This window comes from Sorex fumeus, unplaced genomic scaffold, assembly GCF_029834395.1.
Source record: "Sorex fumeus unplaced genomic scaffold, SorFum_2.1 ptg000032l, whole genome shotgun sequence".
NCBI lineage: Eukaryota > Metazoa > Chordata > Mammalia > Eulipotyphla > Soricidae > Sorex > Sorex fumeus.
Window position 1 is genome coordinate 9,914,217 of NW_026606089.1, and position 21,456 is coordinate 9,935,672.

A 21,456-nucleotide genomic window follows, 5' to 3' on the forward strand; every position below is an offset into this window, starting at 1 on the left:
AATTCTAGAATAGGTAGAATTGTTGGGATATGGGAAGTTGGCTACAATTAAAGTGAAATATTGTATGGGGCACTAGGATTTTCAGGCTGCCTCTGTCAACGCTTGGTCTTTCTGTAGGCTTATGGAACCTTATTCATCTTCTGTTTGCTCCGAATAGCCTTAAACTCTGTTCTAGCGTGGTTATTAAGTTTATCATTTTAACTATTCCCAGGTCCAGTAAAATAAGAATCAGAAAGCAGAGTAAAGGAAAGACACCTTTCCTTTAAATGCCAGGCACTATACCAAGTGGTGTTTTACATGTTTTACTTAATTTAATCCTCACAGTACACTGAGGTAAGTCTGCTTCTCTTTTATTTATTTTTTTTTCAAAGGATGACACTGAGATCCATAGAGGTAAGTAATATCACAAAACCCAGGTTACTCTGGTATCATGTCACTCCAGCTCTAGTGATTGCTGCTCTACTTGCTTCTTCTAGGGAGTCGGGGGGAGGGACATGCCACACCTGATGAATCTCAGGGCTTACTCCTGGCTCTGTACTCAGGAATCACTCCTGGCGCAGCTCAGATGGTTCGCTGGGGATTAAACCCAGCCAGGTCAGTCACTATCTCTCCAGCCCCTCTCCTTGCTTCTTAAAAAATGGACAGAGAAGCCCAGGAAAATGTTCTTAATAACATTTGTTGGTTTTCTTTAACCGTATTCATTAAGTCTACAAATGTTTATTGAATGCTATTACATACCAATAATTTCCTTGTGGGTTCTTACAGGTATTCTGTTGTGTACATTTATGGATATATATGCACTTGTGTGTGTGTGTGTGTGTGTAGCTTTGAGTTTGTATCCCGAAAAAGAGGCTGAGTATTTCTTTGTAAATAACAAACTTGGAGATCTTTAGAAGCTATATAATAATAAAACTTTTTCATGAATTGCACTTACATTCTGCTTAGATTTTTTGCTTCTTTAATGCTACATGATGGAAAATTTTTAAAATTTATTCAGAAGTGGCGAGTGTGCCAAATCCCTTTATCCCTGTCACTCAGCTTTAATAAAATACCCACTCATGACCAAGCTTGTAGAGACGTAGCTATTGCAGTAATTAGGGTTTAAGTCTAATAATTCTACTTATAGATTAATCTCTTTTGCATAATAATTGTCATTCTTTTTCAAAGGTGGTTTCATCTCTGGCCTTTTTTCATCACCTATTCAAGTCATGGTAATCTAGAAATCTAAATCTAAACTTCTGTTTCTATTTTAATGTTCAGGATGGAAACTCACCCACCTCCACCAAGGTGTTGGGGATCAAACCCAGGTCTTCTGCATGCAAAACATACATCACCAAATCATATACCAGCCCCCAGAATAGCAAATTCTTGAGCCTGATTAGGCACATATCTCTACATGTTGTCTTTAATTGTCTAGTTAAATAAGTATATTTAAGTAACATTTAGAAAAATTCATTTGTTTAAAATTGCCTGTTTCTGTCAGATAGACTTTTGTTTCTCTTTTTGGGGGTGGGGTGAGGGGAGTGGGCCACAGCTTGTGATGCTCACAGCTTACTCTTGGCTCTATGCTTAAAGGATAACTTCTGGTGGTACTTAGGGGACCATATGTGTTGCAAGGAACAAGCTGGATCACTGCGTGCAGGCAGACACCTTCACCCCTGTACCATTTCTCTGGCTAACTCTCATTTTAAAGAGAACAACAAAATCAGTAATATTGTATTAACCTCATAATTCTCTTTAATTCTTTTGTTGTTGTTGGTTGCAGGATTTAATTCTTGAAGGTAAAGTAAATAATTTCTGTGTGTGTGATTACAAACTGATTTGGGGTTCATTTCTCTTGTGCAGAAGGAATTGTTCAGGTTACAACGGGAACTCTGCTTAAGTCTACTGAAGAAGTACAAGGTATGAAGGACAGTGGTACTAAAACAAATAATAATGGACACCAGAATGGCAATGTGAGTAAAGTTCTTTCAGCTGGGTGCATCGACTACCCAGGAGTAGACAAAATCATGACCAGTGGTGATGTTTCAGAAATCAGCACATTAAATTCCCTAGAGCCTTTAACTAACTTTGTGGATCCAGGATTAACAGAAGCAACTCTTAAAAACAAAGAATGTGAAGAATTAAAAACTTGTCTTTCTTGGTTGTCATTATTACCAGGGAACAGCGCCATTTCCAAAGTGGACAATGGGAAGGAAGAGTTGTTTAAATCAAACTCTGTCTGTGAAGCAGATGACAATCACCAACACCGCAGTGAGCGACACAGTTCTACACAAGACCATCCCGAAAACATGAGAACTGTAGCGATTGTAGAACCCTTAGAAGAAAATTCCAAAGTTGCATTTGTCACATCAAGTTTGTCTGATCCAAAATCTAGAACAGTATTTTTAGAAAAATGTAATTTTGGAAGTGATAGTTCGCTAAAGAGATCTGCAGAAAAAACAGATCAAAGCAAGAACTTGGCTTCTCAAGAGGACAATAATGAACAGTTTTTGGATTCCAGGAGGAAAACTCCAGGGGAAGTCTTTCTTATTAGTGTCAGGGAACCAGAAGAATATACTAGTGATTGTTGTTTTGGTGACAAAGAGACTATTGACTTTCCAAAAGAAAATGCCCAGAATAATTGTTGTAGACAAGGCAGTGTCCAGACAGACAACTCTGGTTCTTCACTACACAGTTCTTTTACTGAAACCACGGAAATAATGTTTAATAAAAAAGATGGGGAAATCACGTTAGATAGTCAGGGTAGCTTAACAAACCATGAGGACCATATAAAAACTTTTGCTAATATGAGCCATCCAGGCCAAGACTCGGAAGAGAACATTGTTTCCTCTTTGATGCTGATTGAAGAGCCAAAACAGACGACCACGATGAAGCCCAAAATGTTAAGTGAAAAAAATTATAGTAAAGACTCTCGTACTTTAGTTAGAGAGTCTCAACTTAATCTGGACAGCAGCACCCAGTTAAATGAATTTCTGATTGAAAGAAAATCCCTTGTGAATTTAGTGCCTGAGGACCCGATAAGGCCAGTGAATGAGTTAGCAAAACCGGAGAATGATACTGCTCAGTTGTCATCATCCCCTGAATTTGGTTTCCAGTCTGAGTCAGGAAAAAATGTACAGACTTCACAGGACAATATTCCACAGAGCCAGAGCATTGCCTGTGAGATAAATGAACTTCCTTCTACTAAGGAACTAGTTGTTAACAAAATAGAAAATGAATGTGTTATAAATCAAGTGTCCCTTAATTCTCCAGACTCTGAGAAGTTGCCAGCTAATGAAGAAATTCCACTAGCAACAAGCAAGAACTCTCTGCAGAGCCATCGCCCTCCATTCAAGGATGGAGTAGACACCATTGCTGATACCCAGACCATTCCCATGAAGACGGAAGTGAAAGAGATCTCTCCAGCAGGTGACAAAACATATGGTGCCTCTTCAAACAGTCTCACCTTAAATATCAGACTGGGAAGCCAAGAAAAGAAGAGGGAAAGGGTGGGTTCAGGAACAGAAGAGCTGCATTCCAGACCGCTTTCAGGTAGAGAAGCAGCTGCTGGCTTTCCTCAAGACACCTTTATTGTGGAATGTCAGAGTGTTCAGTCTCAGGATCTCTTGAACTGCCATTGTGTGGGAAAAAATGCACCAGAAGAGATCATGTGTTCTGTTTGTGCTGCCTCTGGGTCCAGCCAGATCACTCCCAGAGTGGAAAATTCTTTGGCAGACAAGTATGAAAATGCGTTTCGGCACAGTGATCACTCCCCAGGAAGAGAAGGCTTAATGGAAAGTAGCATCCACAGAGTGGGTGATACACCAAAAGAAAGTGATCTTGATGATAAGGAAACTAAAGACAGCTTTCTAGGAGATAAGATCAGAAACAAGCCCGCAGCTGGCATGTCAAATAGTGAAGCTTCAAACAAGACCATTCACACCAGCAGTCACCAGCTTAGTGAAGAAGGGCTAGAAGGGGAGGAACGGAATATATCCAAAGAGACAGTGTTTTGTAAGGATAACATGTCTGACTGTGCCCCTGAAGAACAGAACCAGTCTGTAACCATTCCAAGTCCTGGAACATTGTTGAACCAGTCTTCTGCTATTATGCTCTCCAGTTTTAAAAACATGAACCCAGAAGTCCCGACTCTAGATCAGAAGAGTCAAGATGAAGGCCTCGATTACCAGAATAACCAAAAGATTGTATACAGCAATGAAGATAAATCAGTTAAAGAGACACAAGGTAGTGACCAGAGAGAGACCACCACAGAGCTTAGCAGAAAGGGAAGCCACAGTCAAAAGGATCGCATCCATTCAGGCAGTAACACTTCTCTGTCTTGTGGTAGTCCAAAGAAAGGCACCTTGGAAAGTGTTCCTGACAGTGAGGCGGCCACAGACGGTACAGTAGATGTTGTCTACACAGACTGTAATGATAAGCCTCTAGAAGGATTCCTGAGTATAATAGAATGTGGTGCCCTAGATGGTGGTGAAAAGCAAGATAGACTGACCTTATGTGAAACCTCGAGAGGCACGCTGTCTGAGAGAGGAGGGCCCAGTGCTGCTGTGATGGGAGTTAAAGATTCAGAGTTTCCAGGCGTGGCTTTCTTTACAGTGAAATCTTCCGAAGTTAAAAAATCATGTGGTGAGAAAGTGTGCAGGTTGTTAAAAGACTGTGGAAAAAAAGTGTGTCCGGAATCTTGTGCCCGTGATGTACGGTCTGGTGATATACAGTCTGTTGCAGATCATGAACCAAATGTAAGAATATTGGATAGAGTTAATGTGTCTTTGAATCATATTCATCATGGCCCACAAGTTAAAGGCTCATCTCGGAGAAAAAAGCAAAGAAAGATCGAAGGATCAAGTCACGAAGTAAATTCTGAGTTTGACAAGGAAAACACCTTTGCAGTTTCCTCAAGAGACCTGACAGCTTCTAGGTGCCAAGATGAGAACTCTGTACCCCCCGGGCAGTTGAAATCCATTGGGATGCCTCTGTCTTCTGAAGAGAACTCAGAAACTGATTTTAATTGTGAAGAAACTAGCCTGGAAGGTTATGTTAAGCCAAAAGAGGGCAAACAGCTTTGTGCACACGTCAGTGTCTGTACAGCTGTGCCTAAGAGGGAGGACGGAACACTGAGGGATAGAAGTCAGCCAGAGGAAGGCAACCACAGAGGCATGAGTGGGAAAGGTCTGCCTGTGACGATGGAGACAGAAGCTACTGGGCACGGAAAAGAAACTGAAGATCAGAGGGACTCACTGGACCAGCAGACTGCTGGGGAGGAAGCTGGGATGGTTACCCGAGAAGGTAATCGTGGTGGAAATGTTGCAAGTGAGATTCCTCGGGCCCATACTAAATCGCAGAGGGTGCTTGGCGTTGCCAGAGAACACCAAAGCCAGAGGGTTTGGGACGACGTGGTGCAGAAGGAGGAGGAGGAGGAGGACACACATCCAACAGAAGCACCCACGATCCTGGAACAGTGCAGCTCATCTAATGTGTTGGCAGAGGTGCAGAATGAGAGCCTCCCGAAGCATGGCGACGAGGAGGTTGCCATGGCGAAAGAAATCGCCCCCGCAAAACTGGTCCAGGGTGCCAGTGCTGTACAGCAACAGAAATTGAAAGGCCCCAGAGAAGAAAGTGCGCATCACGCAGTGAAAAAGAGGATTGAATTGTGCACAGCTCCTCGTGCCGACCCCCAGAAAGCACAAGACCCCGCTGCTGCTGGGCGTGACAAAGTACACGGTGCCTTTGGGAACACTTCACACAGGAAAGGCGTTCTTCCCGTAAAGAAGCAGCCCCATCGAACGTGTAAGAAAGCTTTCGGCCAGGAGCAAGTCAACATGGGGAGAAAAATAAGCAAAATCAGAAGTGCTGCCTTCTTAAAGAGTTCCTCCGAAAGCATCCCCACAAAAGCACACCGATTTCTTAGTTCACAGTTCGCCTCTGTGCCCACACCGTTGGAACCTGAAAAAGTCACCTCCAGGAGCAGAGTTCGCCACATACCAAAGCAGAAAGTATCTCCGTGCCACTCTTTGAGGAGCCTGAATGTGAAGCCTACCAAAGACTCAGCCTTACTCCGCAAGCTGTCCATCCTTGCCTCCAAACTGGCCCCGGCCTCCACGGCGCAGCAACTGAGGTCCCAGCGGTGTTCCTCAGAACTTCTTCCGGTGGCCAAAAGCTGCAAGCGATTCAGATACACCAGGCTCCTGGACGGGTTTTCTTCTAGTACAGTGCAGCTGAATCCACATTTGGCAGCTAGCGGGTGGGATAAGACGCCACACAGTAAGCCCTGGACTCTTTATTCGCTCGAAACCATCAAGCTGAACTTCGTCCATTTGAGCAACAAGATGCCAGCAGTGCTGTTTGGTTCTGAAATCTTTCCGGCATCCTTTCCCGTGAAATCAGGCTCTCAGTGCCTAACAGAGTCCCCAAGGACTTTCCCTGAGCACTGCGCGCCGGCAAGGCTCGCCTTACGGGGGGGCCCCTGCTGCCCGCCTCAACCTCCCAAGTGGGCCTTCTCTTTCTTTCTGTCTCACAGTTTCCCTGGCATGGCCTCGTTCAGGGACGGTCCTGCCCTCCTCAGTCAGTCACTTGCCCGGGCCCCTCCACAGCCTCCGGTGCCTCTCCCGGACTGCGGGGGCGCTGCCATCGTGCAGACCAGAGCAGGCTGCTCTGTCCTGGGCCTTCATACACTGCTAGCACTTTGTTCCCCTGGATGTTACCGAATCTGGACAAAGAAACGGAACTTCTCCAACCACATGCCTACTGTGCAGAGGCTCTTCATGACCCAGTTTACACAGGGCTTGAAAGGGTTAAGGTCTCCTGCCTCCATCGCCGACAAGATCTTCTGTTCTCTGCCCTACTCCGTGGGCCGAGTGCTGTCCATTTGGAGCCAGCATGGACCTTCTTCCTGCCCCTTCAAAATTTCTTCTCTCCATTCCACTCACAGTGAGGAGCAGCCACCTCTGAGCACCACAAGCAGGTAAACAGTATTCCTTTCTCCTTCTGATTCTGGGGCTGGGGCATTGGTTGGGTCGCACCCATTGGTGCTCAGGGGTTACTCTTGGCTCTGTGCTTAAGGGTCATTCAGGTGGTGCTCTGGGACCATGTGGGGGATCGAACCAGGATCAACCATATATGCCAGGCGAGCACCTTAACTCCTGCACTCTCTCTCTCCAAACTTGTTCCCATTCTTCCAAATATTCTTTGCCTAATGTTACCAGGGAGATTTGAGAGGCACTGCTGGAAATACCCAACTGGTTGGAGCCTTTGTATTTCCATTTTCTGATACCTTGCCAGGTAGTTTTCCCTCTACACCTGGCTTACTCCCGGTTCTGATCTCAGGGCTCACACCTGATAGAGCACCCCCATGTGGGGTTTTGGGTTGACCCGTGTGCAAGGTAAGCATCTTACTTGCTCTGCTATCTCACCAGCCCCCAACTTAGTTTTGTTCTTTTTTGGTGCCAGACCTGATAGACTCAGGGCTGACTCCTGGCTGTGCATATAGGGATCACTTCTGGCTCAGACCCTATGTGGTACCAGGAATCTGACACTGGGGTCAGCTGCCATTCTTTGCCCTGTCTCTTTTACTCTGCAAACCATCACATTTTTTCATCTCTTCCATGTCCTCACAGCTCTGTCAGGTAACAAGAGGAATACATTCTCTTATAGTATTACTTAGGTGATATTCCCATTGAGAATGTCATAGAATGTATTGAATGCAAATCTGGGTAGGATAGCGACCACCATCGTATATCCGATCCATCTTTGACTATAAAATAATTAAGTAATGAGCAGTCAAGTTGTTAAGTTTATGCCCTTTTAGAACACGAGCCTGAGATACCGATTTTTTTCCTAACCCAGATCACTCGACTGGTTCTTCTTTTGCCTGAACCAGACTAATGTCTTCTGACTTCTGATTTGATCAGCTCCTTTTCTACTATTCCTCCCTGTCTCCCTTTGCTTTCGTTGGTAATCAAGAGTTGGTGCTAAACACTAAGAAATCTGGATTATCCCCATTTTTCTTAATCATCAAATTTTGGTTAACCCCAAAAGGGTCTGGATTACGTAGTCATCATACAAACACCGTGTAAAATAAGCCATATTGGATTGCAGACTTGACTTTGAAAAGTGCAAAAAACTTTCCCACATTGCACAGTAATGTCTCGAAGCATGGTTAATAGTATTGTTTCCTCTAAAAAAATAAAAGCTTACAGATCCTATCTTTTTTCTGTTTAAATACAGAGAAAAAAAAATCTTGTTGCCCTGCCTCTCCCTTCTAGTGATGGGCACAGAAATGTGAATTGTATGTCTTGGAGGGCACCAAGATTCAAGAGACCAGAAGTGTTGAAGAGAAAACAGACCCAGAACAAAACTCTCGTTAGTGACTGACATCTCTTGTCTTCTGAGGGTTCTAGTTGAGTATCAGGTATCAATACCTGCAACAGCATCAGATACCTTCCTGCTCTTCCCTGTTAACTTACTGCTTTTCTAATTTTGCTTCACTTCAGCCACACCATGTTACCATATGTGCCTCTTCCAGGCATGGAAGTTACTTTCAACACCAGCGGCAGTCAGATGAGGTAAGCATCTAGGTGCACCTGTCACAGGAGTCCTAGCAGCATGTGTGTGTGTGTGTGTGTGTGTGTGTGTGTGTGTGTGTGTGTATGTGCGCGCGCGCACGTGCGTGCATGCATGCAGGCACATGTGCATACCAGTGAGTACACGAATAGGTGGCATGAGTCACATTTGGATGATTCAAACCTCTTACTCTTTTTGAGCTTGATATGAGATTCACATGTGTTGTATATTCCATGTAGTGGCTAGGAATGTGTAATTGATTTCACATGAGGAAAGGAATCCAAATCACTGGTCAGTTCATTCTGCTGCCCCTCTGCTGCCAGCTTCTCTTGATCTCTTGTCAGCTTCCCTGCCCAATTTCATCCAGTTCACCTTGTCTTTTTTCTCCACTCCCCCAGTGCCATTACTTTCTCTTGATAGAATCACTTCCCCTGTAATGGATTGTCCACCCTAGCGGTTATTTGCATGTGCTGACACAGACTATCCCCAAGTGACTCACAGCAGGTGACTGGAAATGCTATTGCAGGAGAGAAGCAGCAGCTCCACCTCCGGTCTGGACGTTGAGTTGGATGTGCAGGGCTCGAAAGGGAATCCGTTTCATTTCTCTTCCCTGGTTTTGTGTCCATGATCCTAGGTTAGAGTCTCCATTCCCTGCCTTGGTACCAAAGTCTTGCTTGGTAACAGACTCGACTGTCAGCAAACTCCTGCTTTCAGCCTCTGAGTTCCAGGTTCCTGAGCTTGATGAGCTGGATGGGGTGAAAGCAGCATGCCCCCGGCCACAGAGCACCCCTCCGGAGCAGAAAGAGGTAACTGAGAAGTGCTGGTGGGGCCCGGTTAGAGGTGTCCATTGGTGACTACAGACCACCCTGCTTACAGAAGTGACCCTGGGGTTTGCTTAACACCTTTTGCTTTAGCTTAGTACTGGAATACCAAGGCTATTAACCTATTAGACCACCAGAGGATATCCTGGGTCTCTTCATCTGCATTGTTTTACAGGTTTTTTGTTTTGTTTTGTTTTGGTGCGCCACACCCAGCTTACTCCTGGTTGTATACACAGGGGTCACTCCTAGCGGTGCTTGGGGGACCATATGTGGTGCCAGGGATCGAACCAGAATAGACCTCATGCAAGGCAAGTGTCTTTCCCCCTGTACTATCTCTCTAGCCCCCTTTTCAGATTCTTTTATTTACCAGTATTTGTAGAATTGGACCGAAATGCTGCTTCATACGTTTAGACACGATAAATGATGATGTTCCTCAAGTTTACTACTGTCTCTAAAACTTAAAGACTATATTGATAACCTCTGTATCGGAGCTGAAAGTGCAATCCCATAAAGGCAAGCTTTGTCATAAACCTCTTCCTAGAGTGGTCTTTGAACAGAGGAAGCATTATCTTGAGTGTCAAGGGAAGGAATTTTACGTAGTTCAGATGTCTTAGAACTTGACCATCTTTCTTTTTAACCCTTTGAAATAGGCCGAGCCAGAGAAGAGGCCAAAGAAAGTATCACAGATTCGCATCCGGAAAACCATCCCTAAGCCAGACCCTAACCTTACCCCGATGGGCCTTCCTCGACCTAAAAGGTGAGCCCCTTCTCTTAATACAAGCTTGGCTCTCTGCTGTAGAAAACTGTTTGAGTTCTGTGACCTCTTAAAATGGTACATATTCTGAACTGTTCATTTCGTTTTCAGGAATATCTCTAAAATGAGTATTTATGTGGCTAAAAACGTAATGTGCGTTATCATTTTAATGCTTTTTTAATTATTTTGATTGAGCTCACTTTGCTACATACTGTACTATCCTGTGCATATGTAACCTTGGTTTATCCTCCAGTGCCACTGACCGGTGGTAAGCGTTGCTGTTTTCTCTCCCAGATTTAGGTGAGTCTCTTTGGTAAAGAAACATGTGCTAGGGGTCCAGGATACAGCTCAACAGAAGAATGTTTGCCTAACACATATGAAGCACTGGGTTCAGTCCCAGGAATGAAGAAGGGAGGGGGAGAGGCAGGAGAAAAACAAGTATTGTGGGGGTTAAATATTTTGGTATTGGATCCCAAACTTTGCCTCTGGACCACTTCTTCCTTTTCTTCATTGATCGTTGGGTCTTTGTCTTTTTTGGTCAGCTTTCCAGCATTTTTCTTTTTCTTGTCATCTTTGGGAGGCATCGTGAAGCTTGGATGGCAGCACACCACCTCAGTCATGCTAAGGTGTTAGACAAAAAAAATCTTACATGAGAGCCAGAGTGATAGTACAGCAGGGCGGGCATTTGCCTTGCATGTGGCTGACCTGGGTTCAGTCCCTGTTATCCCATATAGTCCCTCGAGCACTGCCAGGAGTAATTCCTGAGTGTGAGCCAGAAATGACCTCTGAGCATCACTGGGTGTCGCCCCCAGCACAAATGAAACTAAGCTCCTTGTAATTAATCGTGACCTGAGTACTCGTTTAACTGTCAGCTTGAAAGTACCCACCTGGACCTAGGTGTTTAATTAATTAAGGTTTTGGGGCTACAGCTGTCAGGTTTCAGGGCTTACTTTTGCCTCTATGCTCAGGGATCAGTCCTGGAAGGGCTCAAGGAACTCTTATGACATGCCAGGGATCAAACCTGGGTCATACACCTGCAACACAAGCACACTAGCCCACTGTACTATTACTCCAGGCCCACAGACCTAGACATTTTAACACTAGCCAGTTCATCATAGGAGAATTTTATAACAGAAATGACAATTTGAGAATAATGTAATTGTAGTATTCTGAGCAGAATTATAATTGCATTTTACATTTTACCAGAATCATTGCCTTTTACTAAATGTTTATTAGAAACAATAGAACTTTCCCTAATTATATATTTGCTTATTGTAAATAGAACTCATGGAGAAAAGGGTAGAGACAAAACTAAAAGTGATGCATTATTTTTTATCAGTAGTTAGCTATGTTTCCTTGCAATCGTTTTTCTGTATATTTATATACTGTACTAGTAGCAGTAGCACAGTGGGTAGGACATTTGCCTTGCCCGCAGCTGACCTGGGTTCGATTCCTCAGCCCCTCTCGGAAAGTCTGGCAAGCTACAGAGAGTATCTTTTTTTTTTTTTTAATTTTTATTAGTGAAACACCATGAGGTACAGTTGTAGACTTACAGATTTTTGTGCTTGGGTTTCAATTATACAATGATCGAGTACCCAACCCTCCACCAGTGCCCATTCTCCACTACCAATGATCCCAGTATCCCTCCCAGCCCCCATTCCCCCATCCTACCCTGCCTCTGTGGCAGGGCATTCTCTTTTGTTCTCTCTCTCCTTTTGGGTACTGTGGTTTGCAAAAGAGGCATTGAGTAGCAATCATGTTCAGTCTATATTCTACTTTCAGCATGCATCTCCAATCCTGGGAGGATCCTCCCAACACCCATTATTTGGTGCTCCCTTCTCTATCTGAGCTGCCTTTTCCCCTCGCATGTGCGGCTGACCTCCAAGGCATGGAGTTAACCTCCTGGTACTTATCTACCGAGAGTATCTCGCCTGCATGGCAAAGCCTGGCAAGCTACCCGTAATGTATTGGATATGCCAAACACAGTAACAAGAAGTCTCACAATGGAGACATTACTGGGCCCGTTTGAGCAAATTGATGAACAACGGGAGGACAGTGCTAGAGTGGTTTTGGGGAGGGAGAGATACTACAACAAGTTACAGGGCACAAGTTACGGGCAATTGATTCTTGATTGCAAATAATGGCCATAATTGAAAATGAGCTCAGCATGACGTAGCAGTTGAACATGGGACTGAAGCAATAATATTGCTTAATGGGACTTAAGCAACAGGGAGGGCGCATGTTTTGCACATGACCAACCTGGGTTCGATTCCTAGCACCAGTTATGATTTCCCAAGCCCACCAGGAATGATCTCTGAGTGCAGAGCCACGGTGTGGCCCCCAAACCAACATTTTTATTATTTTAGGGATATACCTAGTAGTGTTTCGGGGCTAATCCTAGCTCAGGAGTCACTTATAGAAGTGCTCAGCAACCGTACGTGGTGCTGGGGGTGGATCTTGGGTCTCCTATCTGCAAAGCATATGCTGTAGCTCATTGAACTATCTTTCTGGCCCCTAGAATTTAATTCTTTGTTTTAATAAAGTGTCAGGTCTAAATTGTAATCTTTACTTTTTTGGGGGGGAGGGTCACACCCGGTGATGCACAGTGGTTACTCACTCAGAAATTACTCCTGTCGGTGCTCAGGGGACCATATGGGATGCTGGGAATCGAACCCGGGTCGGTTGCGTGCAAGGCAAATGCCCTACCTGCTGTGCTATTTCTCTAGCCCCGTAATCTTTACATTTTTTATTCAGGGCCAGAGAGATAGTACAATGACTAAGGCACTTACTTTGCACACAGCCTATTTGGGTTTGATCCCCAGCACCACTTATGGTCCCCTGGGCACTGCCCGGAGTAAGCCTTGAGCACAGTCGACGGTGGAGGACTCCCACTAGTTTGTTTTTGAATTATTCTAATGATGTGTTTTTTTATGACAGTTGATAATCCATAAAGTGAATTGAGAGAATTATCTCTCATAAGATTACTGTGTAGTTTAATAGAAAAAAAAGTGTGTATTGTATTTGTTACATTGGTTCATATAACACAGTATGATTAAAATAATTTGAGGATATTTTTCTTTTAAAAAATTTTTTTATTGAATATCTATGAGATAGACCTTTAGAAAGGCGTTCATGATTGGGTTTCAGTCATACAGTGTTCAACACCCATCCAGTGTAGACCTCCCACCACCAGTGTCCCCCATCTCCCTCCTGCCACCCCCAAACAGGCTCCCTGCCTGCCTCATGGCAGCACCCTTTTTCTCTCTCTCTCTCTCATTCTCTCTATCTCTCATTCTCTATCTCATTCTTTCTTTGTCTCTCTCTTTTTCTCTCTCTCTTTCTCTTTGTCTCTTTTGTGCAATATGGTTTGCAGTACAGGTACTAAGAGGTCATTGTATTTCTTCAGGGCATTTTTATCGGGAAGGTAAGGCTGGAGTAGTTTTTTAACTGATTGGCAGTTTTGGGGTGTGAATGTGACTGCAGAGGCTTCTGGAAGTACAGGGAGGTGGGGGGAGGTAGCCCATCCCGACCCTGAGAAAGCCTGGAGATTTCAGTCACAAAACCCACATACCCAAATTTTCAGCAGAATATAGGTGAGATCCATCCTGAGGCAGTGGAATCTGGCCTGGGGTTTGGCTGCAATTTTGAATTGTGGGAGCAAGTGGCTGCCAGGGGCTCTGCTTGGGTGGGCACCAGGCTGATCTGCCCTCCCTCCGATTTACTCTAGTCTGTACATTAGTCTGTTCTGCCTTTCACGGGTCCAGGATCAACTGTGGCTTTTGATCTCTTTAGAGATTTATTTATGGGTCTCTGAAGCAAGGCCAGAAGAGTTTACATTGGCACTGGGGTTAGTTGGTTCATGGGGGTGACTGCTGGTGCTTCCATTAGTATGGAGCGGTGGGGGGAGGTAGTCTATGCCAACCCCAAGAAAGCCTGAAGATTTCAGTCACAAAAGCCACTTACCCAAATTATCGGTAGATTATATCTCAGTGAGGTCTGTCCAGAGATGGTGGAGTCTGACTTGGGCATGGCAATTTTGGATTGTGGGAGCAAGTGGCTGCTGCGGGGCTCTGCTTCGATAGGCACCAGGATGAACCACGCCCCTCTGATTAACCCCTGTCTTTTCAGCCGTGTGCAGGTCCCAAGATTTAACTGCGGCTTTGGATCTCTTTCAAAATTTATATATGGATCTCTGAAGCAAGGCTGCTAAATGAACTTGCGTAGCTGAGCTGGAGGTGGTTTGTGGGTGTGGCTCCTGCATACCTAACTTGGCCATTTAATTTCTTGGGAAACTTGGTCCTGAGTCGTTGGGTTCTGCCAGAGGCACAGTGGCAATTTGGGGTATCAGAAAGCCTGACGGCACCATCAGGCTGCTGCTGTACTTGCCCCACAGATACAGGTGGCACCGTGCCCCCTATTTGGGGATATTTTCTCAGGAGTGATAGCACAGCAGTAGGGCATTTGCCTTGCGCGCAGCCAGCCCAGCCAAGACGGGTTTGATTCCTCCGCCCCTCTCGGAGAGCCCAGCAAGCTACTGAGAGTATCTCGCCCGCACGGCAAAGCCTGGCAAGCTATCCATGACGTATTCAAATATGCCAAACACAGTAACAACAAGTCTCAAAGTGGAGACGTTACTGGGCCCGCTCAAGCAAATCAGAGGACAGTGACAGTGACAGATGAAATCTGTAATAAGGTGATGTGTTGATAAAATTAATTATGGGCTGGGAAGATGCTCATGAGGCTGGACCTTGGGCTCTGTAAGTGGGAGCCCAGGAACCTTAGCTCCACATTAATCCTGAATAGTCAGGACTAGTGACCTTCCAGTCATTAAGAATGTGGCAGGGGCTGGAGAGATAGCACAGTGGGTAGGGCGTTTGCCTTGCACGCGGCCGACCCGGGTTCGAGTCCCAGCATCCCATATGGTCCCCTGAGCATCGCCAGGTGTGACCCAAAAAGCAAAGCAAAAAAAAACATATGGCAGAAAATATGATGCTTTAGTAAAGTTGTACATACATTAACTCTTACTGGATTTAGTACTAATTAATAATTACGCAAAAATTAGAAATCCGTTGGATCAAAGTTGTAGTTCAGGGGCTGGAGCAATAGTTCAGCAGGTAGGGCTTTTGCCTTGCATGCAGCTGACCTGGATTCGATCCCCGACACTCCATATAGTCCCTCTAGCATCACCAGGACTAGTTCCTGAGTACAAAGCCCAGAGTAACCCCTGAGCATTGCCAGGTACAACCGAAAAAGTACTCCCCCCCCCCCCCCCCAAAAAAAAAGATAATTCAGTGATTGAGCATTTGCCTTGCACGTATAAGGCCCTGATTTCCACCTGCAGCATGCTAAAAAAGAAGACAAAAAAGAGGAGCTAGAGAGAGAATTCAGGTCTTAAGGCACTTGCTTTGCACACAGCTGACTCCGATTTGATTTCTCACACTGCTTAAGGTCCCTCAAGTAAGCTTCGAGTACTGCCAAGTGTGACAAGAAAGAGTGAAATATATGCAGGTCTCATGATTGCTTCAGTATTAATTTGGGGGTAATATACTGGTATTCTGTACTAGACAAGCTGTCAGGGAAGTTCATATAATTGTCTTGTTCGTAAGAGATAGAGGTGATATTATATAGGAGAAAATAAGATGAGTAATAATTGAAAGTCCGTAACTTAACTGAAGAAAATTAATTTTTACTTGTGGATTTTACATACTTCATATTCAAATGTTTAATATTTTCAGTACATATTTGTTGTACATTTTTAAAGTAAAAGTAAAATGACCTGGGGCGGGAGAGATCGATTGTACAGTGGATAAGGTGCTGGCTTTACACATGACCAACCTGGATTCCGTCCCTAGCATCCTCTATGCTTCCTTGAGCACCACCAGGAGGAATTCTAAACTGCAGAGCCAGGAATGGTCCTTGAGGCCTGGTGTGGCCTCCCACCCTCCTCCCCCAAAAAGTGAAGTTGAATGGAACTTTTCTAATGATACCATCCTGCAATTGAAATCACTTTTATTTTTACCCTGAAGAAGACTTAATATTTAAACGTAGTTTACAGAGTTCACAATGCAGGTGTTTCAGCTATTCGGTATTCCTATGCCAGTCCTACCGCCAGTGAGTGTGTGCCCTTTCTGCCACCAGTGTTGGCCAGTTCCCCCCTCCCCCAAGCCAGCTCCCTTAACAGGCACAAAATAATTTACTTCATATTACTTGTTACAGTATATACCCCTAACTGTTGTTAAAGTCATAGCCTGAGGATTTACTGTACAGGCTGAGCCTTCTGTGTTACTGTGCTCACTCATTGAGCTTAGTGGGCTTCTACTCAGTTTTCCATCTAATGTTCTGTACTTCTACCGGGCCATCAGCTCTGTGAAGTTTGGAGGGTGTTGTACAGCCACCACATGCTTCAGGGGCTTTGGAGCTGGGACAATCGGTGGCTGGTGTGTCCCTGGCACCTCTCTGAGATGAATTGTGAAGCTGGACCGTTTCTCAGGGTTTCTCTGGGATGTTGGGTGTGGGATGCGGGTGGAGCACTGAGCCTTTTGCAGGGGCAGGACTCGTCTGCCCTCATCCCACTAAGTTGCCAGAGATCTGGTGCCCCGGGCGTAGAGGTAGCTGGGCCCACCTGGAATCCTAACCCAGCTGCAGGCATCTCTCTGAGGTCTGTCGGGAAGCGGGACCAGGTTTCTGGAAGTGGCGGTGGGAGCCGGATGTGGGTGCATGGAGCACTGGTCCCCGGGCAGGGCGGGAGCTCCAGAGATCTGGGCCTACCTGGGATAACTTGACTGCTGGAGTCTCTCCGAGATCTGTCTAATTGAAATGACTTGTTAAAAGTTGTGCACAATCAAATATTAAGCTATTTTAATGTTTGAAGCTCTTTTGTTTGTAGAATCTCTTCAGTAGGTATTATTTGGTTATATAATCAGGAGGTATAGAAATTAGGAATGCTCAGACAGCCCAATTTCACAAGTTACCTGAAATCCGTATCCTACATACTGCTGAAATACCCTGTTTCTAAGGAACTCTTCTCTGAATAGAACTATGTGTAATAATAAAAAGATAAGTTCAGGACAGAGAATCATTGATTTCATTATCATCAAAAGAGTTTGACGAGACCAGCAGTTGAAGTCCTATATATAACAAAGTAGAATTTAGACTGAAGCTGAATGGAGCTGAACTCATATGAAAGAATGTGTGGGATGGGACTGAAGTGATCATACAGCGGGGAGGGCGTTTGCCTTGCATATGACTGACCTGGGTTTGATCCCCAGCACCCCATATGGCCCCCAAAGCACCACCTGAGTGCAGAGTCAGGTGTAACCCCTGAACATCACTAGGTGTGTCCCAGAAACGAAAAGAAAAGTTGTGGCAATATAGAGGTTTGATAAGTGGTCAAGGACTCTCTTTAGAAGTATAGTACTTTTAGGAAATTAAAGATTAGTGTACTCCGCAAAAAGTCTTCACTACGTTTTCATGAAAAACGCGGGTTTAAAGTATTAAGTAATAACCTCATTTATTTTTGAGCATTTTCCCTTGGTGTCAGGGGTCACTGTGGGTCCAACCATGAGGTGAACCAGTCAGCATTTTGAACGCGGGAAGTTGAATATAAAGTGTAAACTATGGTCATTCATACGCATGGTTGTGCTGGCTCTGATTCTTTCCCCAGCACCGCCTGGCCTTCCTTTCCGTTTGCCAGCACGACTGTGTGTGGCCTTTGGCCCCCACAGAGCTCTGCATTGTAGGGACCAAGCACCAAATTATCAGCCCACAGCACCAAGCCAAACATCTGAGGAAGTGCAACCCAGGCTCCCCGAGCTCTGCTGGGTGGCCCATTAAAAAATGTATCGAGAGGGATCAGAGAGAGAGTACAGTGGGTAAGGTGCTTGCCTTGCACACGGCCAAGCTGGTTTGATTCTCAGTACCCTCTAGGGTTCCCCAAGCCCCGCCTTTAGTGATCCCTGAGCATGGAGCCAGGAGTAGACCCTGAGCACTGCCAGGTGTGGCCCAACCATACTCCCCACCCCACCCCCCAGTATATGAAAAGCGTATTGCGGATTCTGAAGATTGGAAATAGAATACCCAGAGATAGACTGGCCAAGGTGCCACAGATCCCATTTGGGGTTATGCTGTTGGGGAAGCTGTGCTTGCAGCCAGATGTGTCACTGGGTTGTCAAGGCAGAACTGGGGAAGTCAGACACCAATTTCTGGGGGACAGATGAATTGAAGCAGGCAGCTTGCAGAGGGGGTATTGGGGGTATTGGGGTGCTACTGCAAATGAACGTGTGGTCTTTAATCCTTGGAGTCCACAGGAAACACCTCAGCAACATGGGGTACTGCTGCAGGCTTAAGGTGGTATATACTGCAAGGGCACTGAGGACTGCAGCCACACACTGGCGGGACCCCTTGTACTCCCCCTGCTTCAAACACTTTAACAACCTTGGACGGGTAATGAATCTTGTAGCAGGAGCAAGAAGAGAAAGCGCACCAGGACCTGAAAGGAAATCTTCCTTCCTCCAGCGCCCTCTGCTGGCCAGGCTTGGCCTAATTCTCACTAAAAAGGTGAAATGGCTCAAGAATCCACGGTCTGAGAAGCAATCATTTGATAATTGGAATGTTCCAGTAAACAATAAAAATTTCAACACACTCTCTCTACAAAGAGCTGTTTTTTGGGGTTCTTTTGGGGTTTTGTTTTTTTTTTTGTTTATTTGTTTTTTTGTTTGGGTTTTTTTTTTTTTGGTGTGTGGGTGGGTTTTTTGTGTTTTTTTTTGCGGGAAGGGGGATGAGGGGGTATCACATTGGTGATGCTCAGGGGCTATTACTGACTCTGTGCTCAAGAGTGACCCCGGTGGTGCTCAGGTGACCATATGTAGTGCTGGGATTTGAACCAGAGTCACTGCAGATGTGGCCACATGCAAGCCACATGCCTTGCCTCCTGCACTATCTCTCCTGCCCCCACAAAGAGCTGTTGTTTTAAGAGGAGCTGCGGCTCTCAGGGGTGGCTCACGGGGCTGGAGTCCTTTGCATGCAGGAGCCCCAAGTTGGATCTTGGGCACTACTGGGAGCAACTCCTGAGCACTATGCCAACAATAGCGTACTGACTATGCCCCACCCCCGCCCCACCCTCTTGTTTCCTACATCTGGCCCCAACCACCTTCTTCCCACCACCACAGACCATGCTACACTCGCTCTCTCCCCCACAAAGATGTGAATAAATGAAAAGTTTGGTACTTGACAGAGTTTTAAAGTTTATATGAAAACCTAAAAAAGTTTTTATGAAAAACTGTAGAAAGAATGGTGTGGAAAATTCAGAAAGAAGAAATGAGAAAGAACTGCTCTTAAGAGATTCTAAAATATATTGAAAGTCATGGGCCAGGAAAATAAAGTGCTAGAGCAATGTCTGGTATACATGAGACCCTGAGTTCAATCCCTGGCCCCATATAGCTACCAAAGCACTGCCAGATGTATCCCTGGTGGTTCCCAAGCACCAGACCATCTCTTCTATATTGCTGGTCATAGAATGTCACCAAGAGGGGCACCCAGACTCCTGAGCACCACTGGAGGGCCCCACTTTCTGCCCCCAATGTATATAGATGTGCGCACATATGTGTGTGTGTTTGTGTGTGTGTGCGCGCGCATACACATGCACGTATAACTCACCTCTCTACCCAACCTCCCAAAACCCTGAGTTCAATGGGTATAGCCCAAAAACCAAGCAAATAAAAAGTTCCAACTAGGATCAGTAAGAAAAGCATCTCATACTTAACAATATCATAAGAAAACTACAGAAATCCACGGGCTGAAGAAATACTATAGTGGGAAAGGTGTTTGCCTTCCACACGGCTGACCCTGGTTCAATCTCCAGAACCCCATGTGGTCCCAGAGACCACCAGGAGTGATCCCCCAGGCACAGAGCCAGGAGTAAGCCCAGAGAACCTCCTGGTTTCACCCAGAAATTGGTGGTGGGGCGTGACGGGGACCTACAGAATTCCAAAAGATGCTCTTAAAATGAACTAGACAATATTTTGATCCCTTATATATACAGACATCAAAATTCTCCACGGAATACTAACCGTCTCAGAGATTGGAACAATAGTACTATGGGTACGGTGTCTGTCTTGCATGTGGCCGATCTGGGTTCAGTCCGAAGCATCCTATATGATCCCTCAAGCACTGCCAAGAGTAATTCCTGAGGCACAGAGCCAAGAGCAACCCCTGAGCGTCGAAAGCTGTGACCCCACCTCCCAAAAAAAAACAAACGGGGGAGGTGGTGGAGGTGATGGGTGGGTGACAGGGACACAGGTGCTGTGAAATGTATGCTGAGGAGGAATGGGTATTGATTGGGACACTGTATGACTGAAACCTAATCATGAACAGATTTGTAAAGATCTATCTCCAGTGACTCAATAATGAAAAGGTAAAGGTAAAGGCCCTCCCGTTGATCGTCAATTTGCTCGAGCGGGCCCATTGGAGACTTTGTTGTTACTGTGTTTGGCATATCGAATACTCTTGGTAGCTTGCCGGGCTCTCTGAGAGGGGCGGAGGAATCGAACTCGGGTCGGCCATGTTGGCCGCTTGTAAGGCCAACGCCCTACCCGCTGTGCTATCGTTCCAGCCCAATTTTTAATAATGAAAATCTTTTAAAAATTACTAATAGTATGAACTCAACAATGTAGATTTTAAAAAAAAATTATACAACATGACCAAGTAGGTTTTATTCCAGTAACACAAGGTTGATTGAAAATGGAAAATTACTGGATATTATCCCAAGTCGGAGAGCCCGGCAAGCTACCGAGAGTATCTCACCTGCGTGGCAAAGCCTGACAAGCTATCCGTGATGTATTCGATATGCCAGACACAGTAACAAGTCTCACAATGTTACTGGGCCCGCTTGAGCAAATCGATGAACAACGGGAGGACAGTGACAGTGATCCCAAGCAACAGTCAGGATAGCTCCTGAGCACCTCTGGGTTTGGCTGAAAAAAATTCAAAAGGAGAGGAAAATCACTCTAGTACAGTGTATTGACAGAGTGAAGATAGGGTGGAATCTGTGTAGTTGCAAAGCAAAACATGGAAAAAAGCCAGTTCCCTTCTATATAATACCAAAACATATTCTGAATTGGAGACGTAGTACAGTAGATAAAGGGCTTGCCTTCAGTGCAGCTGATCAGGATTCCATCCCCTAATAGCCCACAGGACCCCTGAACATAGCCAGATATGGTCCTCAAATCAAAATAAAAGCTGTTCTTGAAAAGATCTCGGACTTACGAGATGGCTCGAATGATAGAACATGTATCTCCTTTGTGTGTAGCTTGAGTTAGATCCCCA

At 45.2% G+C, this 21,456-nt stretch overlaps 1 protein-coding gene across 4 annotated transcripts in view; it reads left to right on the forward strand.

Annotated features, from left to right (window-relative positions):
* Positions 1 to 21,456, forward strand: part of PRR14L (proline rich 14 like) — a 79,627-nt gene that overhangs the window by 40,444 nt on the left and 17,727 nt on the right. For 3 of the 4 annotated variants that reach the window (XM_056116468.1, XM_056116467.1, XM_056116469.1), the window contains 4 exons: positions 1,846 to 6,961; positions 8,490 to 8,561; positions 9,194 to 9,365; positions 10,031 to 10,137. The exons of the other annotated variant lie outside the window; for it this stretch is intronic. In XM_056116468.1, coding sequence (XP_055972443.1) covers positions 1,846 to 6,961; positions 8,490 to 8,561; positions 9,194 to 9,365; positions 10,031 to 10,137 — 5,467 coding nt within the window. The remainder of the gene's footprint in view (positions 1 to 1,845; positions 6,962 to 8,489; positions 8,562 to 9,193; positions 9,366 to 10,030; positions 10,138 to 21,456) is intronic. 4 annotated transcript variants of the gene reach the window in all.